Source organism: Crotalus tigris, unplaced genomic scaffold (assembly GCF_016545835.1).
Source record: "Crotalus tigris isolate CLP2741 ecotype Arizona unplaced genomic scaffold, ASM1654583v1 scf7180000024321.1087588, whole genome shotgun sequence".
In the NCBI taxonomy this organism is placed as follows: Eukaryota; Metazoa; Chordata; class Lepidosauria; order Squamata; family Viperidae; genus Crotalus; species Crotalus tigris.
This window is the reverse complement of record NW_024100493.1, coordinates 2,735-17,084: the sequence shown is the minus strand read 5'-3', so window position 1 is coordinate 17,084 and position 14,350 is coordinate 2,735. Positions and strand designations below refer to the sequence as shown.

General features: G+C 43.6%; 1 protein-coding gene across 1 annotated transcript; it reads right to left on the bottom strand.

The window, feature by feature from the left end:
* Window positions 1-301: 301 nt before the first annotated feature.
* On the bottom strand, window positions 302-8,544 carry LOC120299933 (beta-klotho-like). The gene is made up of 3 exons (XM_039325275.1): window positions 7,640-8,544; window positions 4,410-5,553; window positions 302-1,522 (listed from the first exon to the last, which is right to left on the bottom strand). Exons 1-3 carry the CDS (start codon window positions 7,832-7,834, stop codon window positions 1,125-1,127), a joined length of 1,737 nt encoding a protein of 578 aa, XP_039181209.1. The 5' UTR covers window positions 7,835-8,544; the 3' UTR covers window positions 302-1,124.
* Between the last annotated feature and the right edge of the window lie 5,806 nt (window positions 8,545-14,350).

The following is a 14,350-nucleotide window of genomic DNA, read 5'->3' as shown; positions in this document are numbered from 1 at the left end:
GATTGTGCATGGGATAGCCTTTGAGTCGCTGTTAATTTTGAGAATGGACTGCTCAGTTGCCCATCACAACACAAACACGGTAAGATAAGTATCTTTAGGTTGCACTGTGAACCCTTTCAAGTTTTTCATATACTTTAGGACAGTGTTTCTCAACCTTGACAATTTTAAGGCATGTGGACTTCAACTCCCAGAATTCCACAGCCAGCATTGCTGGCTGTGGAATTCTGGGAGTTGAAGTCCACATGCCTTAAAATTGTCTTCAGGTTGAGAAACACTGCTTTAGGAGTTACATGTGAGAGTCTCACACGCTAAGACAGTGGAATATTATTTATCTTCAGGCCATTCGGAATCTGGAATTGGTTGGTTTAATTCAAATTGTGAGATATTTCCGGTCTTTTCCCAAAACTCCGCTTGTTTCTTATTTTGGAAACTGAATTAAAAGCTACAATCTCACCATTAAACTCCGTTACCTAATTGAATTTTTTTGGGGGGGCGAGAGACAAAATGGGAGGCAAGCATTAGTGATAAATGTTAATACATGCTGGTATTTAACCAACTTGGATTGCAAAAAATGAAATAAAAGATATCGTAAACGTTCCATCTATAAACCACAGCACATACACACAAACCCTGGAGAATTATACTTGAGAAAGGCGAAGACATTTCTTGAAAAGTGCACGCTTCTAAAAAATCTTGTCATTTCAAACTGAACCACAGAGTTTATCCCAACAGACCCAACAGAAACACTTTGGTTGCATTCGAATTAAAATAACGAACCAACATGCATCCTTTTTAATAGTTCGCTCTCACGTGGAGATGTGCAAGCCTTACAATATGTTGAATAGCTTCTGTTGGACTGGATTGTATATATTAATCAGAGGCTGAAGAAAGGGAATAAGGCTAGTTTGGACTGGACACCATATTCTCCGTAGTAAGCAGCTAGAAATATCTTAAGACAGGGAAGAAGAATGTAGAGTGAATCCTTGGTAAAAACCCAAAGTGTTGTTCTGTGTCAGAATCCTGAATTTGGCGTTCTGATGGTAAGTATCTTGCTGAACAAGAATAGGGAGTGTTTCCGCTAACTTTTCTGATCCTTGTTGCCAAATGGACAAAAGAAAACAGTTCTATATCTGGCTAGGGACTTTCTTAGCTTTAGTTTCAACAGAAAGGCCAAAGTGCTGGAAGTATTTTGACCACTCTTGTTTTCTTTTCTTTCGTTTATGAAACGCAACGATACTTAGAAGCGTCGCTAGTGTAGCCAAAAGGCAGCATCCGAGGAAGATTAGCGGCTTTTCCCGAATGAGAAGCAGGCAGAGCGTGCAGGAAGCCGTTTCCATGTGTGGGCTGCATTTATGGGCAGGCTCAGCAGGGAAGCCGTTGTTGCAGATCAGCTGGTTGTAGAATTGGACGGAAGCTTTGGCCTGGAATTCGGCAGTAAAGAATCCAATTTTGGGTTTGGCGACTTCGTCCGTGAGCTTAAACCCAAAGTAGCCTTTGAGGTTGACTTTGTCGACGTGGTAAGCTGAAAAGGACAACAAGGCTCACGTTAATTGCGTATTTCTGCGTGAACCGAAAAGCCGAACCATAGTATTTGGAAAGGAAAAAAATGGGTGTAAACTCATTTTTTTCTGAAGGAACAACCTTGCCTGGATTTCTGTAAGGTTTTTTTTTTAAAAGTATTTTGTTGGTGTTAATAACACAATTAACATTTTTTCTAGAAGCTTTCAAGAATTAAGAGAACGTCTTCCAATTCATTATGATTTCTTGTCACGCCGCATAGATTACTTTTGAGGCAGAAGCATTGCTTTAAAAATGATTCTTACAGTCTCGCTTGCCATTTTCTCATTTGCTTCCTCTTCTTAAATAATAAGGTGTGTTACAGGTGGTCCTCGATTTAACAACAGTTCATTTAGTGACCGTTCGAAGTTACAGCGGCTCCCAAAAAAGGGACTTCTGACCGCTGCAGCATCCTTATAACGGCTGCAGCATCCCTGTTGGTCATGTGATCCAAAATTGAAAGCCTTGGCAACTGACTAGTTCACGACAGTTGCACTGCCCCAGGTCACGTGATCCCCCTTTTGCGACCACCTGATAAACAACGTCAATGGGGAAGCCAGATTCACTTAACAGTCGTTTTACTAACTTATCAGCTTCGGGATTCGCTTAATGGCGGTGACAAGAAAGGTCGTAAAATGGGGTAAAACTCACTTAACAAATGTCTGACTTAGCCACAGACATTTTGGGCTCCATTGTGGTCGTACGTCGAGCACTGCTTGTATACCCTATAACAGTGATGGTGAACCAATGGCACGCGTGCCAGAGGCGGCACTCGGAGCCCTCTCTGTGGGCACACGCACCGTCGTCCCAGCCCCGCCTCCCATGGCCCCCTCCTCACCAGCAGCCCCCCCCCAGAGGAAGCAGCGCAGCCAAGGACATGGTAGCCGGGCAGCGGGGACAAGACTCCGCCCTTGAGCCCTGTCACACGCAGATGATGCTGTAGGATGCGGGTGGAGGGCGTGGCCACCATGGCGCTGCTGGGCTGCCTGGGTGATCTGTGGCGGGCCGTGGAGGTGGTGGGTGACCCAGCGGGCAGGGCGGAATGGGGACGGGGTGGGGGGGTGGTTTTGGGGCACTCGGTCTCTAAAAGGTTCGCCATCACTGCCCTATAATATTCTTGGCATTTTGGTAGACTGTAATCCTCAGAAATGTAAAGGTTTGTTAAGCTTTGACCATACAAAGATTGTTGGTAATTTGCTTGTATGACACTTCTTAATCCTGTTCTCTCACTCTATTCTGCTCTCGTCTTTTAATACCGTTTGTTATCCCTCACAATTAAAATACAGAGCTTTTGCAGAATTTCACGTTCTCCTCCGACCTAAATCAATTCTTCAAGTTGCTATGATTTTCACAATAATCTTTTGCAATAAGATTAAACTGAAAAGCCACTGGATTTATTCCACATAGCCAGAGCTGAGTTAAGAGTACAAAGCTAAATTCCATTAAAGCTTCACAGCTTTATCTGGGGGCGTTCTCGTTCTGCTAAGTAGAACAAAGTGTGATAATCAGAAAACTATACCTTTATTCAACCGCTTGCATCAGATTCTTACATTTGCATTTGTTAAAAGCGAGGAGCAGTCAGCCTTATCATCCTCTCATTTTTATTTTATCTGTCTTTATCTCGTCTTTATTCAAGCACACCTATTATTTTTTTCTTCCTCCAGCCATCTTCACAACATCAACCCTTGTGAGCTGGTTTGGATTGAAATGTCTTTCATTATTAGTCTTGATTTCCGATCACATATTTCAAAGTCCAAGTGATAAAAAAGATACGATTGCTGAAAAGGTATTAGTGTTGTATTTTATTGCTCTGGCTTTTGTTTTGTAGATTTTGCTATATCAAGTTAAATATATTTTTGGATGGAATAGTCTGGTATTTTTTTTTTTTTTTTAGAAAGTTATCAACTGCATGATGAAAAATAATTTGACAGTATCACTTGGAAAACATAGTTGCTGAAGTCATCTTTACAGCTGACCAAAAAAAAAATTGCTTTGGGCAGGATTATGTACAATTCTACAAAAATGAACTACCTGTAGTAAAGGAAGGTGTGCGTATATGTGTGTGATGTTTGGCCTGGATTTGCTGAATATAATGGGAACAACCCTTTTCAATTTACAGCTCACCAGAAATGCTAGACAATAATCCAGCCAGCACAACACACGTCGTTTAACACATCTGAAGAGCAGTAGGGATGGGAAGCCTCATTTAGGACTGAAGTGTAAAGAACAAATCAAACACACCACTGTTGTGCCAAGCACAGCACATGTGTGAATGAATCCTTTGCTTCCATTTTAGACACTGTAGGAGGGAGCCGTGTTAATCTAGCAGCCAAAAATCAGGAAGCTGAGTTATTTTTTTTTACCCATTACAACCACAATCCTTAATTGACGTGGTATCCGTAATCTATCTTGTGTGTACCCATAATCAAGATGCTTTCCTTACAAAAGGTTATGCTTTTTAATGAAAATGTGTTGGTTTGATACACTGCTAGCAGATCTCTTCTAATTCCTGTCCCCAGTGTGATGTTTTGATGCTAAAAATGGCCATTTAGTAGACCAGGGGGCTTCAAACTTGGCAACTTTTAAGACTTGTAGACAGGCTGAGGAATTCTGGGAGTTGAAGTCCACAAGTCTTCAAGTTGCCAAGTTTGAAGACCCCTGCAGTAGACCCGCACGCTACAGAAAACCTAACAATTATTCCAGTCTATAAAAATAGTGTGTCTTCCCTTGAAGCAGTTTCATCCCTTCTGCGCAAAGGAGATGCAGTCAAGCAGCCCCCTTTCAAGTTTGCTAAACCAATCACAGGACACTTCTGAATTAGCGGGATGAGCGTCGGTTCACCATCTCCTCACCTTTAAACGCTTCCTGCACGTACTTCCCGATGTAGTATTTTCGGAGCTCGTCGTTGTCGTTCGACGGATCCTCGATCCCACTGGCGGTGAGATAAATGTCCATGTCGCCGTAACGCCGACGGATCCAGTTCAGGGCTTTGCGTAACCCCCAAGGCACCACGGCGGAGCGAAGGGGGGAACTGAGGTAGGTGAAATCTTGCACGAGTTGAATGTCCTGGTCGAATTCATACCGGCTCCCGTTCTTCGACTCGTGGGCCACAAATCTCGTGGTGAAGTGATTCACGGCGATAAAATCGGCAGCCCCTCGAACCAGCTGCTTCTCTCCCTTGGTGAAAAACGGCAAAAAGGAACTGGAGAGGCCTTGGCCTTTTTTGTAACCGAGATATTTCCTCACGGCTGGGGGATAATCCCCCGTTTTCAGCAGAGGGTCTAAAAACCAGGCCACTTCAAACTGGAGGAACCTCTCGGCCGCTTCCAAGTGGCTATCGAGATAAGGGTTGGCAGGTTCCGCCCAATCGCAGTGCAGAGACAGGGACACCTGACCCCGCTGGGAAGACCGATACCGTTTATCGTAGACCTGCCAAGCCATGGCGTGCGCCATCAGCAAGTTGTGAGCTGCCCGGTACGTGTCATTGCTGCTGCCGTTGTAAACCTCACCGAACCGATTTGGCTCGTTGATGGTGATCCAGAATTTAACCAGGTCTCCAAATTCCTGGAAGCACTTTTCGGCGTAAGTTGTAAATGCCCGGACGGTGGATTGATTCAACCAACCACCGTGTTGAAGGAAAGGACCCGGCAGGCTTAGTGACTGGTGGGTCGGATAGTACAAGGTGACCACGGGCTTCACGTTGAGCTTGAGCGTCTCGCTAATCAGACATCGGTAATACCGAAGGACTTGGCGGTTAAGGGACAAGGGATCGCCGCTGGGGAGGAGCAGCGACCAATTGAAGGCGAATCTATAATGAGTGACCTTCATTCGCGAGAGCAGTTGAAGATGTGTTTTAAGGCTGGTGAAGTCCGTGCATTGAACTGGCCGGGTTTTCAATCTCACTCCCTTCACCTGGTAGAATTTTCCGTCGCCGGAGACGTTCCAGAGATACAGGTTAGGGTCACAGAACTGAGGAGAAGAAGCTAAGGATTCTGCCTGTAAACGAGAATTAAGATTTAAGAAAGGAATATTGATTTACATACGTCCTCCTGGACTCACCACTAAATTTGGAACAACATCTATCGGCTGTGGCCAGGGGGACCTTTGCCCAGGTTCGCCTGGTGCACCAGTTGCGGCCTTATTTGGACCGGGAGGCTCTACTCACGGTCACTCATGCCCTTGTCGCCTCAAGACTGGATTACTGTAATGCGCTCTACATGGGGCTACCCTTGAAGAGCGTTCGGAGGCTGCAGTTGGTTCAGAATGCAGCCGCGAGAGCGATTGTGGGTGCACCAAGGTACACCCACGTGTCACCTATCCTCCACGAGCTGTACTGGCTTCCTGTGGGTCTCTGGACGCAATTCAAGGTGTTGGTTATCACCTTTAAAGCCCTTCATGGCATAGGGCCAGGTTACTTACAGGACCGCATACTGCCGCATAGTTCCCAGAGACCGGTGAGGTCCCACAGATTGGGCCTCCTTCAGGTCCCGTCGGCCAGACAATGTCGGCTGGTGGGCCCTCGGGGAAGGGCCTTTTCTGTGGTGGCTCCGACCTGGTGGAATCAACTTCCCCCTGAGATTCGAACTACTCCCACCTTGCCGGCCTTTAAAAAAGCCATTAAAACTCTCCTGTTCCGGCAGGCCTGGGGTTGATGTCCCCGGGGGGGCCGAAATACGATTGGGACATGCTGTATGAATGCACTTATTTTATTGTTATATTTATTGTTTTAATTTTGTATGCCGCCCTGAGTCCCTAGGGATTGGGCGGCATATAAATTTTATTAATAAATAAATAAAATAAAATAAATACGTGGCTTTCCTCCTTCCCAATATTTTAGATTTAGACAGAGCAGTTAGAGCATGATCTGAAGAGCATCCCGGTCAGTTCCTCTAATATAGGGTGGCGTCTTAAGAGGAGGATATCTAGCATGGACAAAGTGCAACCCTTCTGAGGCAACCGCTGAAGCTACTGCTCCATCTGCTGACTCAACTATGGTGGGAAGTCCTGGATGAACGTTAAGAGATCAATACATCTAGACAAGGCCATATAAAAAGATGAGCTGGGATGTCAGTCTGCAAATAACGTTCAGTTTTGCCTCCCATCCATCAGAGGCAGATGAAGTTGGGAGGGAGGGTTGTTCTGAATTAATGTTTGAACACAACCACTTACTGCACGGAGGACAAGAAATCCATATATCTAGGCAAGGTCAAGGTCTTTTTGGTCTTCAGGTAGATCCGGGGTTCTCAACCTTGGGAACTTTAAGACTTGTGGACTTCAACTCCCAGAATTCCTCAGCCAGCAAAGCTGGCTGAGCAATTCTGGGAGTTGAAGTCCACAAGTCTTAAAGTTGCCAAGGTTGAGAACCCCTGAGGTAGATGAAGGGTATTCAGCCTGTTCTGGAAGAGACTGCTTGGTCTTAAAAGAGAGATGGGAGACCACTGGTTACTCCACCAGAGTTATGTTCTTATCTTGCTAAGCCTGAGGTGAGTAATACAGTTCTCGGTTAAGTTTCTCCCATCTCTTGAACATATTTATGCCCTAAGAATAATCTATAAGGTAAGAATGTTTTCTCTAGCGTGTTGAGACTTTCACCTGGCATTCTTTACAGCCCCAACCTAATAAGTCAGTGTTTCTCAACCTGGACAATTTTAAAGCATGTGGACTTCAACTCCCAGAATTCCACAACCAGCAATGCTGGCTGTGGAATTCTGGGAGTTGAAGACCACATGCCTTAAAATTGTCCAGGTTGAGAAACACTGTAATAACTATTTTTGTGCCTCGTGCATTTGAGGAATGTGTGTTTCACATATATAACCTTCTGATTTATGTTCTACTCCTAATTGTATGTCTTTTTTTTTTTTTTTCGAGCAAAGACCTTAGAAACCTATGGTTTGGGACATCTACCTCAATAAACTGATCTGGGTTTTTAAAGAAACAACCCTCAGATTTATAATTAACCCTTGAGGGATCAGGAGGCATTCTGACGTTTAATATTTGCAACACTTGGGGAAGACTCTAAATACATTTTTAATGAATTTTATCCATCCCAAATAGTTGGGATGCTTGCTTTTAGGTTGCTTACCTTGATAACTGATTCGGTGATGCCCCAGAAAAACTCCGGAGGAAATTGGCCTTGCAAAGTCCGGGTCGATTCTTCCGCAGGAAAGCCGTTCTCCTGAATAATTTGCTTATAATAAAAGGCAGATGACTTGGGGATCCGATCCTTCTCTTTACTATTAAAGTCTACGTAAAACAATCCTCGCCGGTTGTTGAACATCTGTTGCCATTCGAATCCATCCAGGAGAGACCAAGACACGTAGCCGAACACCTCAATCTGATCGTATTTAATAGCTGCGCAAGGCAAATAAATAAAAAAAATAATTGTCCAATTAACAAACCACGCCTGGCACTCATCACAAACGTTAAGCCAGCAAGGAAGGTGACAAAGGAATTCTCTTAGCAACTGCCTGCTTTGTTTGCCTGGTTCCAGTCGAAGGGATTATTTTTTGATGGGCAGCTATTTCTTCAAGACTAATTGGATGGGATCACATTAAGTCTGGTCCACCTCGTATCTTTTCACTTATTTCCCCCCACTTCTGGAAAGCAATTTAAGGAAGGCATGGATAATTTTTATCACCGAAGATCTGGACCAGTGTTATCTTCAGGTTTTTGCTATTGGGACTCTTTCTCACTTCTAAAAATTATTATGGAGGACCCCAAAACAGCTTTTGTTTACATAGCGTATGTTTATCAATGTTTGGCACATTAAAAATCAAAACAGACACGATCTGGGTTTTTAAAGAAATAAACCCTCAGATTTATAATTAACCCTTGAGGGATCAGGAGGCATTCTGATGTTTAATATTTGTAGAACATTTGCTGAATCGGATAAAGATCAAAAACTATTAGATAGTAACGTAGAAGTATTTTTCATTTAAAAAAACACATTTGTAGAACATTTGCTGAATCGGATAAAGATCAAAAACTATTAGATAGTAACGTAGAAGTATTTTTCATTAAAAAAACATTTGTAGAACATTTGCTGAATCGGATAAAGATCAAAAACTATTAGATGTTAACGTAGAAGTATTTTTCATTAAAAAAAAACACATTTGTAGAACATTTGCTGAATTGGATAAAGATCAAAAACTATTAGATGTTAACGTAGAAGTATTTTTCATTAAAAAAAACACATTTGTAGAACATTTGCTGAATCGGATAAAGATCAAAAACTATTAGATGTTAACATAGAAGTATTTTTCATTTTAAAAAAAAAACCGTATATTTTTAACAAATAATGAGAAAGAGGGATATTGTTTTAGATTTTTGCAAATATCTTCAACATCTGACAAACGACTTTGACTCTGCAGACATTTTGAGATGGTCTTGGGGGACCCGCAGTAGTCCTTGGACCGTACTTTTAAGCGACACTGATCTAGACTAATTGCTTCCAAGAGCTTTTAATTTAGTTCAAGGCCCGTGGATGACCTCACTTAATATATCATCAACCACTTGTCCCAGGTATTTCCTTCCAATGGACTGGAGGGATTGTCTTTAGGACTGCAGTGGGAGAAAAGAAAATTTGCAAGCTTCAGGTGACTATTTCACCTGCCGGCCTTTGAGCTGATGCTTACCTGTAAACACATTCTGCAAAGCTAGCTACCCGTCACGAATTTATCGTCCTATGTACAGGCAGTCCTCGACTTAACGGCCACAACTGAGCCCCAAATGTCAATGGCTAAATTTGTTAAGTGACTTTTGCCCCATTTTACGACTTGTCACAGTTCTTAAGGGCGCCGCTGCAGTCGTTAAGCTAATAACACCGTTGTAAGGTGAATCCGGATCCTCCGCTGACTTGGCTTGTCAGAAAAGGCTGTAAAACGTGACCGCGTCACTTGGGACGCTACCACCGTCATAACTATGAGTCGCTCGTCGAGCGGCTGAATTTTTGATCACGTGACCGTGGGGATGCCGCAGTATTGTTAAGTGTGAAAAACGGACCTCAGTCCCTCTTTTTTTTTCCAGTGCCGTTGTAACTTGGAACGGTCGCTAAATGAACCGTTGTAAAAAGCCGAGGACTGCCTGTGGTTGACTCTTATTGTCTCGTGTAAGTGACCCTCGTTCGAATCTCTCCCCCCCCCCCGGTCGCCTTACACACCTTGCAAAACCTTATTAACAAAAGTCTTCATTGTGTAAATCGCCGTCGTATCTTCTGTTTTTACATCTTTGTTGGTGAACCAGCCATTTTCCGCAATCAGGACCCTGGGAGGGTTGTATTCCGCTTTAATCCAGTTCAAAACTCCCCTCAAGTCGAGGGAGAAAGTTTGCCCCATTTTGGGCACCTTGCCCGGAGGTTTAAAGTTATCTGGCCCGAAGGAAAATGCAAAGAAATCGGCCGTCCCTTGAAAATATTTCCTTTCGGTCGGCGTGGCTTTTGGGAGCAGAGCGGGAAGTTCCCTCTTCAGCTCTTCGGGGTAATCGCCGTCTCCGTGTATCGGCTTTGCAAACCAGCCGAGGACTTTCTGCATGGACAGCTGACACTTTTCAATGTCGGATTCGTTATTGAGTTTGCTCGGCTCAACCCAGTGAGATCCCAACGTGATCGATAAAAAACCTCTCTGCTGGGGTCGAAAATGTCGGTCGTAATTGTGCCAGACTGTTGCATGAGCCTAAGGGAGAGAGAGAAAAAAAAAATAACAGTCGGGGTTTAAATGTGTTACAGAGGTTAGCTGCAGTTTTTTTGGAAGAGCTGCAAATATATTTGTTTAGATGCGAACGCTCAAATCCAGGTATTAATTATCGTCAATGATACAGTGGAGCTAACACAAAGACCAATAGGTTTATTATGATATAGGATTTTATGAGCTAGTGTTCGGTTTATCAAGTTAATTGTCCGAAAGCTTCAAGCATAATACATCTGTTAGCTCAGTGGTTCTCAACCTTTTTAATGCCGCGACCTCCAACTGGTCGTAAGTCGAGGACTACTCAACCGGTCGTAAGTCGAGGACTACTCAACTGGTGCAGCACCGTTTGCAGAATGGGACTTTTGGCGGGCTCAGCAGGGCAGAGACAGCCTGGACAATTCCTATTGGCTTTTGAAAGCAATAGAATTAGACTCTATTCAAGAGAGTCTATTCTATTGGCTTTCAAAAGCCAATAGAATAAAAGGGAGTAGCACAGCTAAGGAAAAGGGGGAAAAATGGCGGACTGCGTTGTTTGGCGACCCCCGTGAAATGGTCGTTCGATCCCAAATGAGGTCCCGACCCACAGGTTGAGAACCACTGTGTTAGCTCATTCGTGTAGAATTTATCACTATAGAAAGATTTTATTGATCAGCAATTTCTGTGTTGACAGGTACATTTCTCCGTGAAATAACCCATATTCTTAGCAATGGAATCAGAAATCGGGAATAACTCTGGTAAATCAAGTATATACGGGTATTAAAAGAATCTATTGATAGATCTCTGGAGGATTATGATAAAGACTTCGGATTTCTAAATGTAAAATAAAGTCTTCAACTCCAGGTTGATCCTCAATGATTTCACGCATTCATCCGTGTTTGAGGGAGATAAGCAGTTTAGAAATATGGAATATAAATAAATACTTTTCTTGGCAACAATACGGAATTTGTTGCCCCCCTGTATTCTTTGGGGATGTTTATTCAACTTCACAATTTAGCCTACAGCTTCAGTTTTCCTAGCCCACTATTAATTCAGTCTGATCTTAACTTGCTGAGATCAATCAAACTGGCTATGTTCTACAACAAACTGGGTTATAAGACACTGTTAAGAGTATAAAGCAATTAACAATTTCAAAATTACTAATACCTCCTCTGCATTCTAGTTAACCAGTAAAGCTGCAGGCTACATTCTGCAGAAAAAAAAGCCTATAAACTTGTCAGTGAGGACAGGCCTATGGAGATCACTGGTTTATTGTGATTATTGCAGGCCCCACCTTCATTCATTCATCGAATTTATTTGCTACCCATCTTGTTTCACAATCGAAGGGCACTTTGGCGTCCTTTACAGAAAGACTCAAGAATGCTTCTGAACAATAAACTTACAATTACGTGTAACGTACACGTAATACACATTTGCCGGCCACAAAATTTGGCAGATGAAGTGGACATCTTATCTAAATCAAATGGGAAGAGTTGCCGCATCTTCTCATCATCTAGTACAGGGGCCTTCAAACTTGGCCCTTTTTGTGACTTGTGGACTTCAGCTCCCAGAATTCTTCAGCCAGGCTGAGGAATTCTGGGAGTTGAAGTCCACAAGTCACAAAAGGGCCACGTTTGAAGAGCCCTTGATCTAGTACACATGATTTAATCCTGCATCTGTCACAATTAAAACATCAACCCTTCCCTTTAGTATTGATTCCCTGACTTCATGGGGCTATTGGATATATTTGACTTTTAAGAACTTTTCTTCAGCATTCTCACCAAGTGGCATTTGGCACACGTGGAGGACACTCGATCGGGGTTTTTTTTTTGAACTTGGCAACTGTTTAAGATGTTGGACTTCCAACTCCTAGAATGGGTGCTGGCTGGGGAATTCTGGGAGTTGAAGTCCACACAAATTTGCCCAGTTTGAAAAAAGCACTGCAAATTAGAGCAGAGGTTCCCCAACCTTTTGGGGCACCAGGGACCGGTTCCGTAGTGAGAGGTTTTTCCACGGACCGGAGAGTGTGTGGTTTTGTGTGCTGCCTGCACCCAAATGGGGCTTTGCTTGTTTGTGCGGACCGGTTGCTGGCATGCCCAAGGACCGGTACCGGTCTACGGACCGGAGGTTGGGAACCCCTGATCTAGAGGATGAATGCAGCATCCTCAAGGTTATATTTCCCAGGATTCTTCCCTTTCTCGTCAGCGTTTCTTTTTAAAGTAATATTTTCAAAGAAAAAAGTCCAGGGTTGCGGGGGGTTTTTTTTCCCACTTGAAACCTGTTCTTGGTTTTGAAGCACGCTAGGTTTCCCCACCTATTAATTTTTAATTACAAGGCAATTTAAAAAAATAAATTAAAAACCAAAGGTGAACAAGGAACACGGCCGCTTCATTTTCAGCACCTCAGGAGCCCCTGATTATAAAAGTGAAGATTACTGGGCGCATAAAACGGAGGGAAACTCACCAAGGAGAGAAGCAGCCTAGAACTAAGGAGAAACTTCCTGACAGTGAGAACAATTAACCAGTGGAACTACCTGCCTCCAGAAGCGGTGAATGCTCCAACACTGGAAGTTTTTAAGAAGAGACCGGACAGCCATTTGTCCAATATGGTGTAGGGTTTCCTGCCTGAGCAGGGGGTGGGACTGGATGACCTCCAAGGTCCCTTCCAACTTTATTATTATTATTAAAATACAAAAAAGTACTTAGGAACAGGTATAAAGTTTCTGGTAAATGTATTTGATTTATGGGAAGCAATTTGGTGTCTTTCCCCCCCCCCCAGTCAGAGGTCGCCAAACCTGGCCACTTTTAAGATTTGTGGACTTCAACTCCCAGAAGTCCTCAGCCAGCCATTAAAGTTGTCACATCTGGAGACCCCTGCCCTAGGCAAAGACATCTTCTATGATGTGATTATTTGTGTTTGGGTTTCTTTTTTCTTTTTGCTTTGGATAAAGAAGATCGCTCTCTACATAGAAAAGAAACACGGCAGGTGCCCCCATCTCCAACATCCATGAGTCAGCCAGGCGAGCCTGCGCAAACATTTATTTTGCACGTTTTATCTGCGTAATATATCTCCTTCCCCGAAGCAGGATGCAGCTCAAGAGTGGCAGAACAGGAACCAGAACTAGGACCAGCTGTCAGCCTTGAGAAAACATCTCAGGATGATAAATGTGGAAAATGCTAGTACCAGCTCTTGTAGCTCATCGTCTTTTTTTTCCAAGCATTAATCTAAGGTCTTGGATGTCCACGTGAACCTCTGGGGTGGAGAATAATCCTGCTTCTATCAGGGAGAAATGAATCACCCTGCTCATTAAATGCTGTAAGTAGTTCTGCATCCGTGCTTTCTGAAAATAGCACACGGTACATGTTGCTCCTCTGAATGCTTGAGGGGGAAAAAATAATAATAAAGTTGGAAGGGACCTTGGAGGTCATCTAGTCCAACCCCCTGCTCGGGCAGGAAACTCTAGACCGTTTCAGACAAATGGCTGTCCAGTCTCTTCTTAAAAACTTCCAGCGTTGGAGCATTCACCGCTTCTGGAGGCAGGTTGTTCCACTGGTTAATTGTTGTCATTCTCAGGAAATTTCTCCTTAGTTCTAGGTTGCTTCTCTCCTGGATGAGTTTCCATCCGTTGTTTCTAGTCCTGCCTTCAAGTCCTTTGGAAAATACATTGACCCCATTCTTCTTTGGGGCAGCCCCTGAGATATTGGAACACTGCTATCATGTCCCCCCTCGTCCTTCTCTTCATTGAACTAGACGTACCCAATTCCAGCAACCGTTCCTTATACGTTTTAGCCTCCAGTCCCCTGATCATCTTTGTTCCTCTTCTCTGTATTCTTTCTAGAGTCTCAACATCATTTTTATATTGTGGTGACCAAAACTGGATGCAATATTCCAAGTGTGGTCTTTCCAGGGCACTCTCAAGTGGTACTAACACAAAACCCACAAACACACCAAAAAGACACAAAAGGGCTGTCAGAAACCAACCGAGAGAAGGTGGTGGGTGTACTCTTAACACACCTGGCCACTTTAAGAAGTTGGCTTTCAGCTCCCAGAATGCATTCTGGTTGGGGAATTCTGGGAATTGAAGTCAACCTAGTCTTGAGTTTGTACTTCTGCTCGGATTTTATAAGAGGGGC

Bases quoted from the DNA above. Each gene is read 5' to 3' on its own strand.
- LOC120299933 (XM_039325275.1), bottom strand. From the start codon at position 7,834: ATGTTCAACAACCGGCGAGGATTGTTTTACGTAGACTTTAATAGTAAA. The intron at 5,554-7,639 runs GTAAGCAACCTA...TCTCGTTTACAG, and splicing joins TCACCGAATCAGTTATCAAG to GCAGAATCCTTAGCTTCTTC. The intron at 1,523-4,409 runs GTGAGGAGATGG...TGTCCTTTTCAG, and splicing joins CGTGCAGGAAGCGTTTAAAG to CTTACCACGTCGACAAAGTC.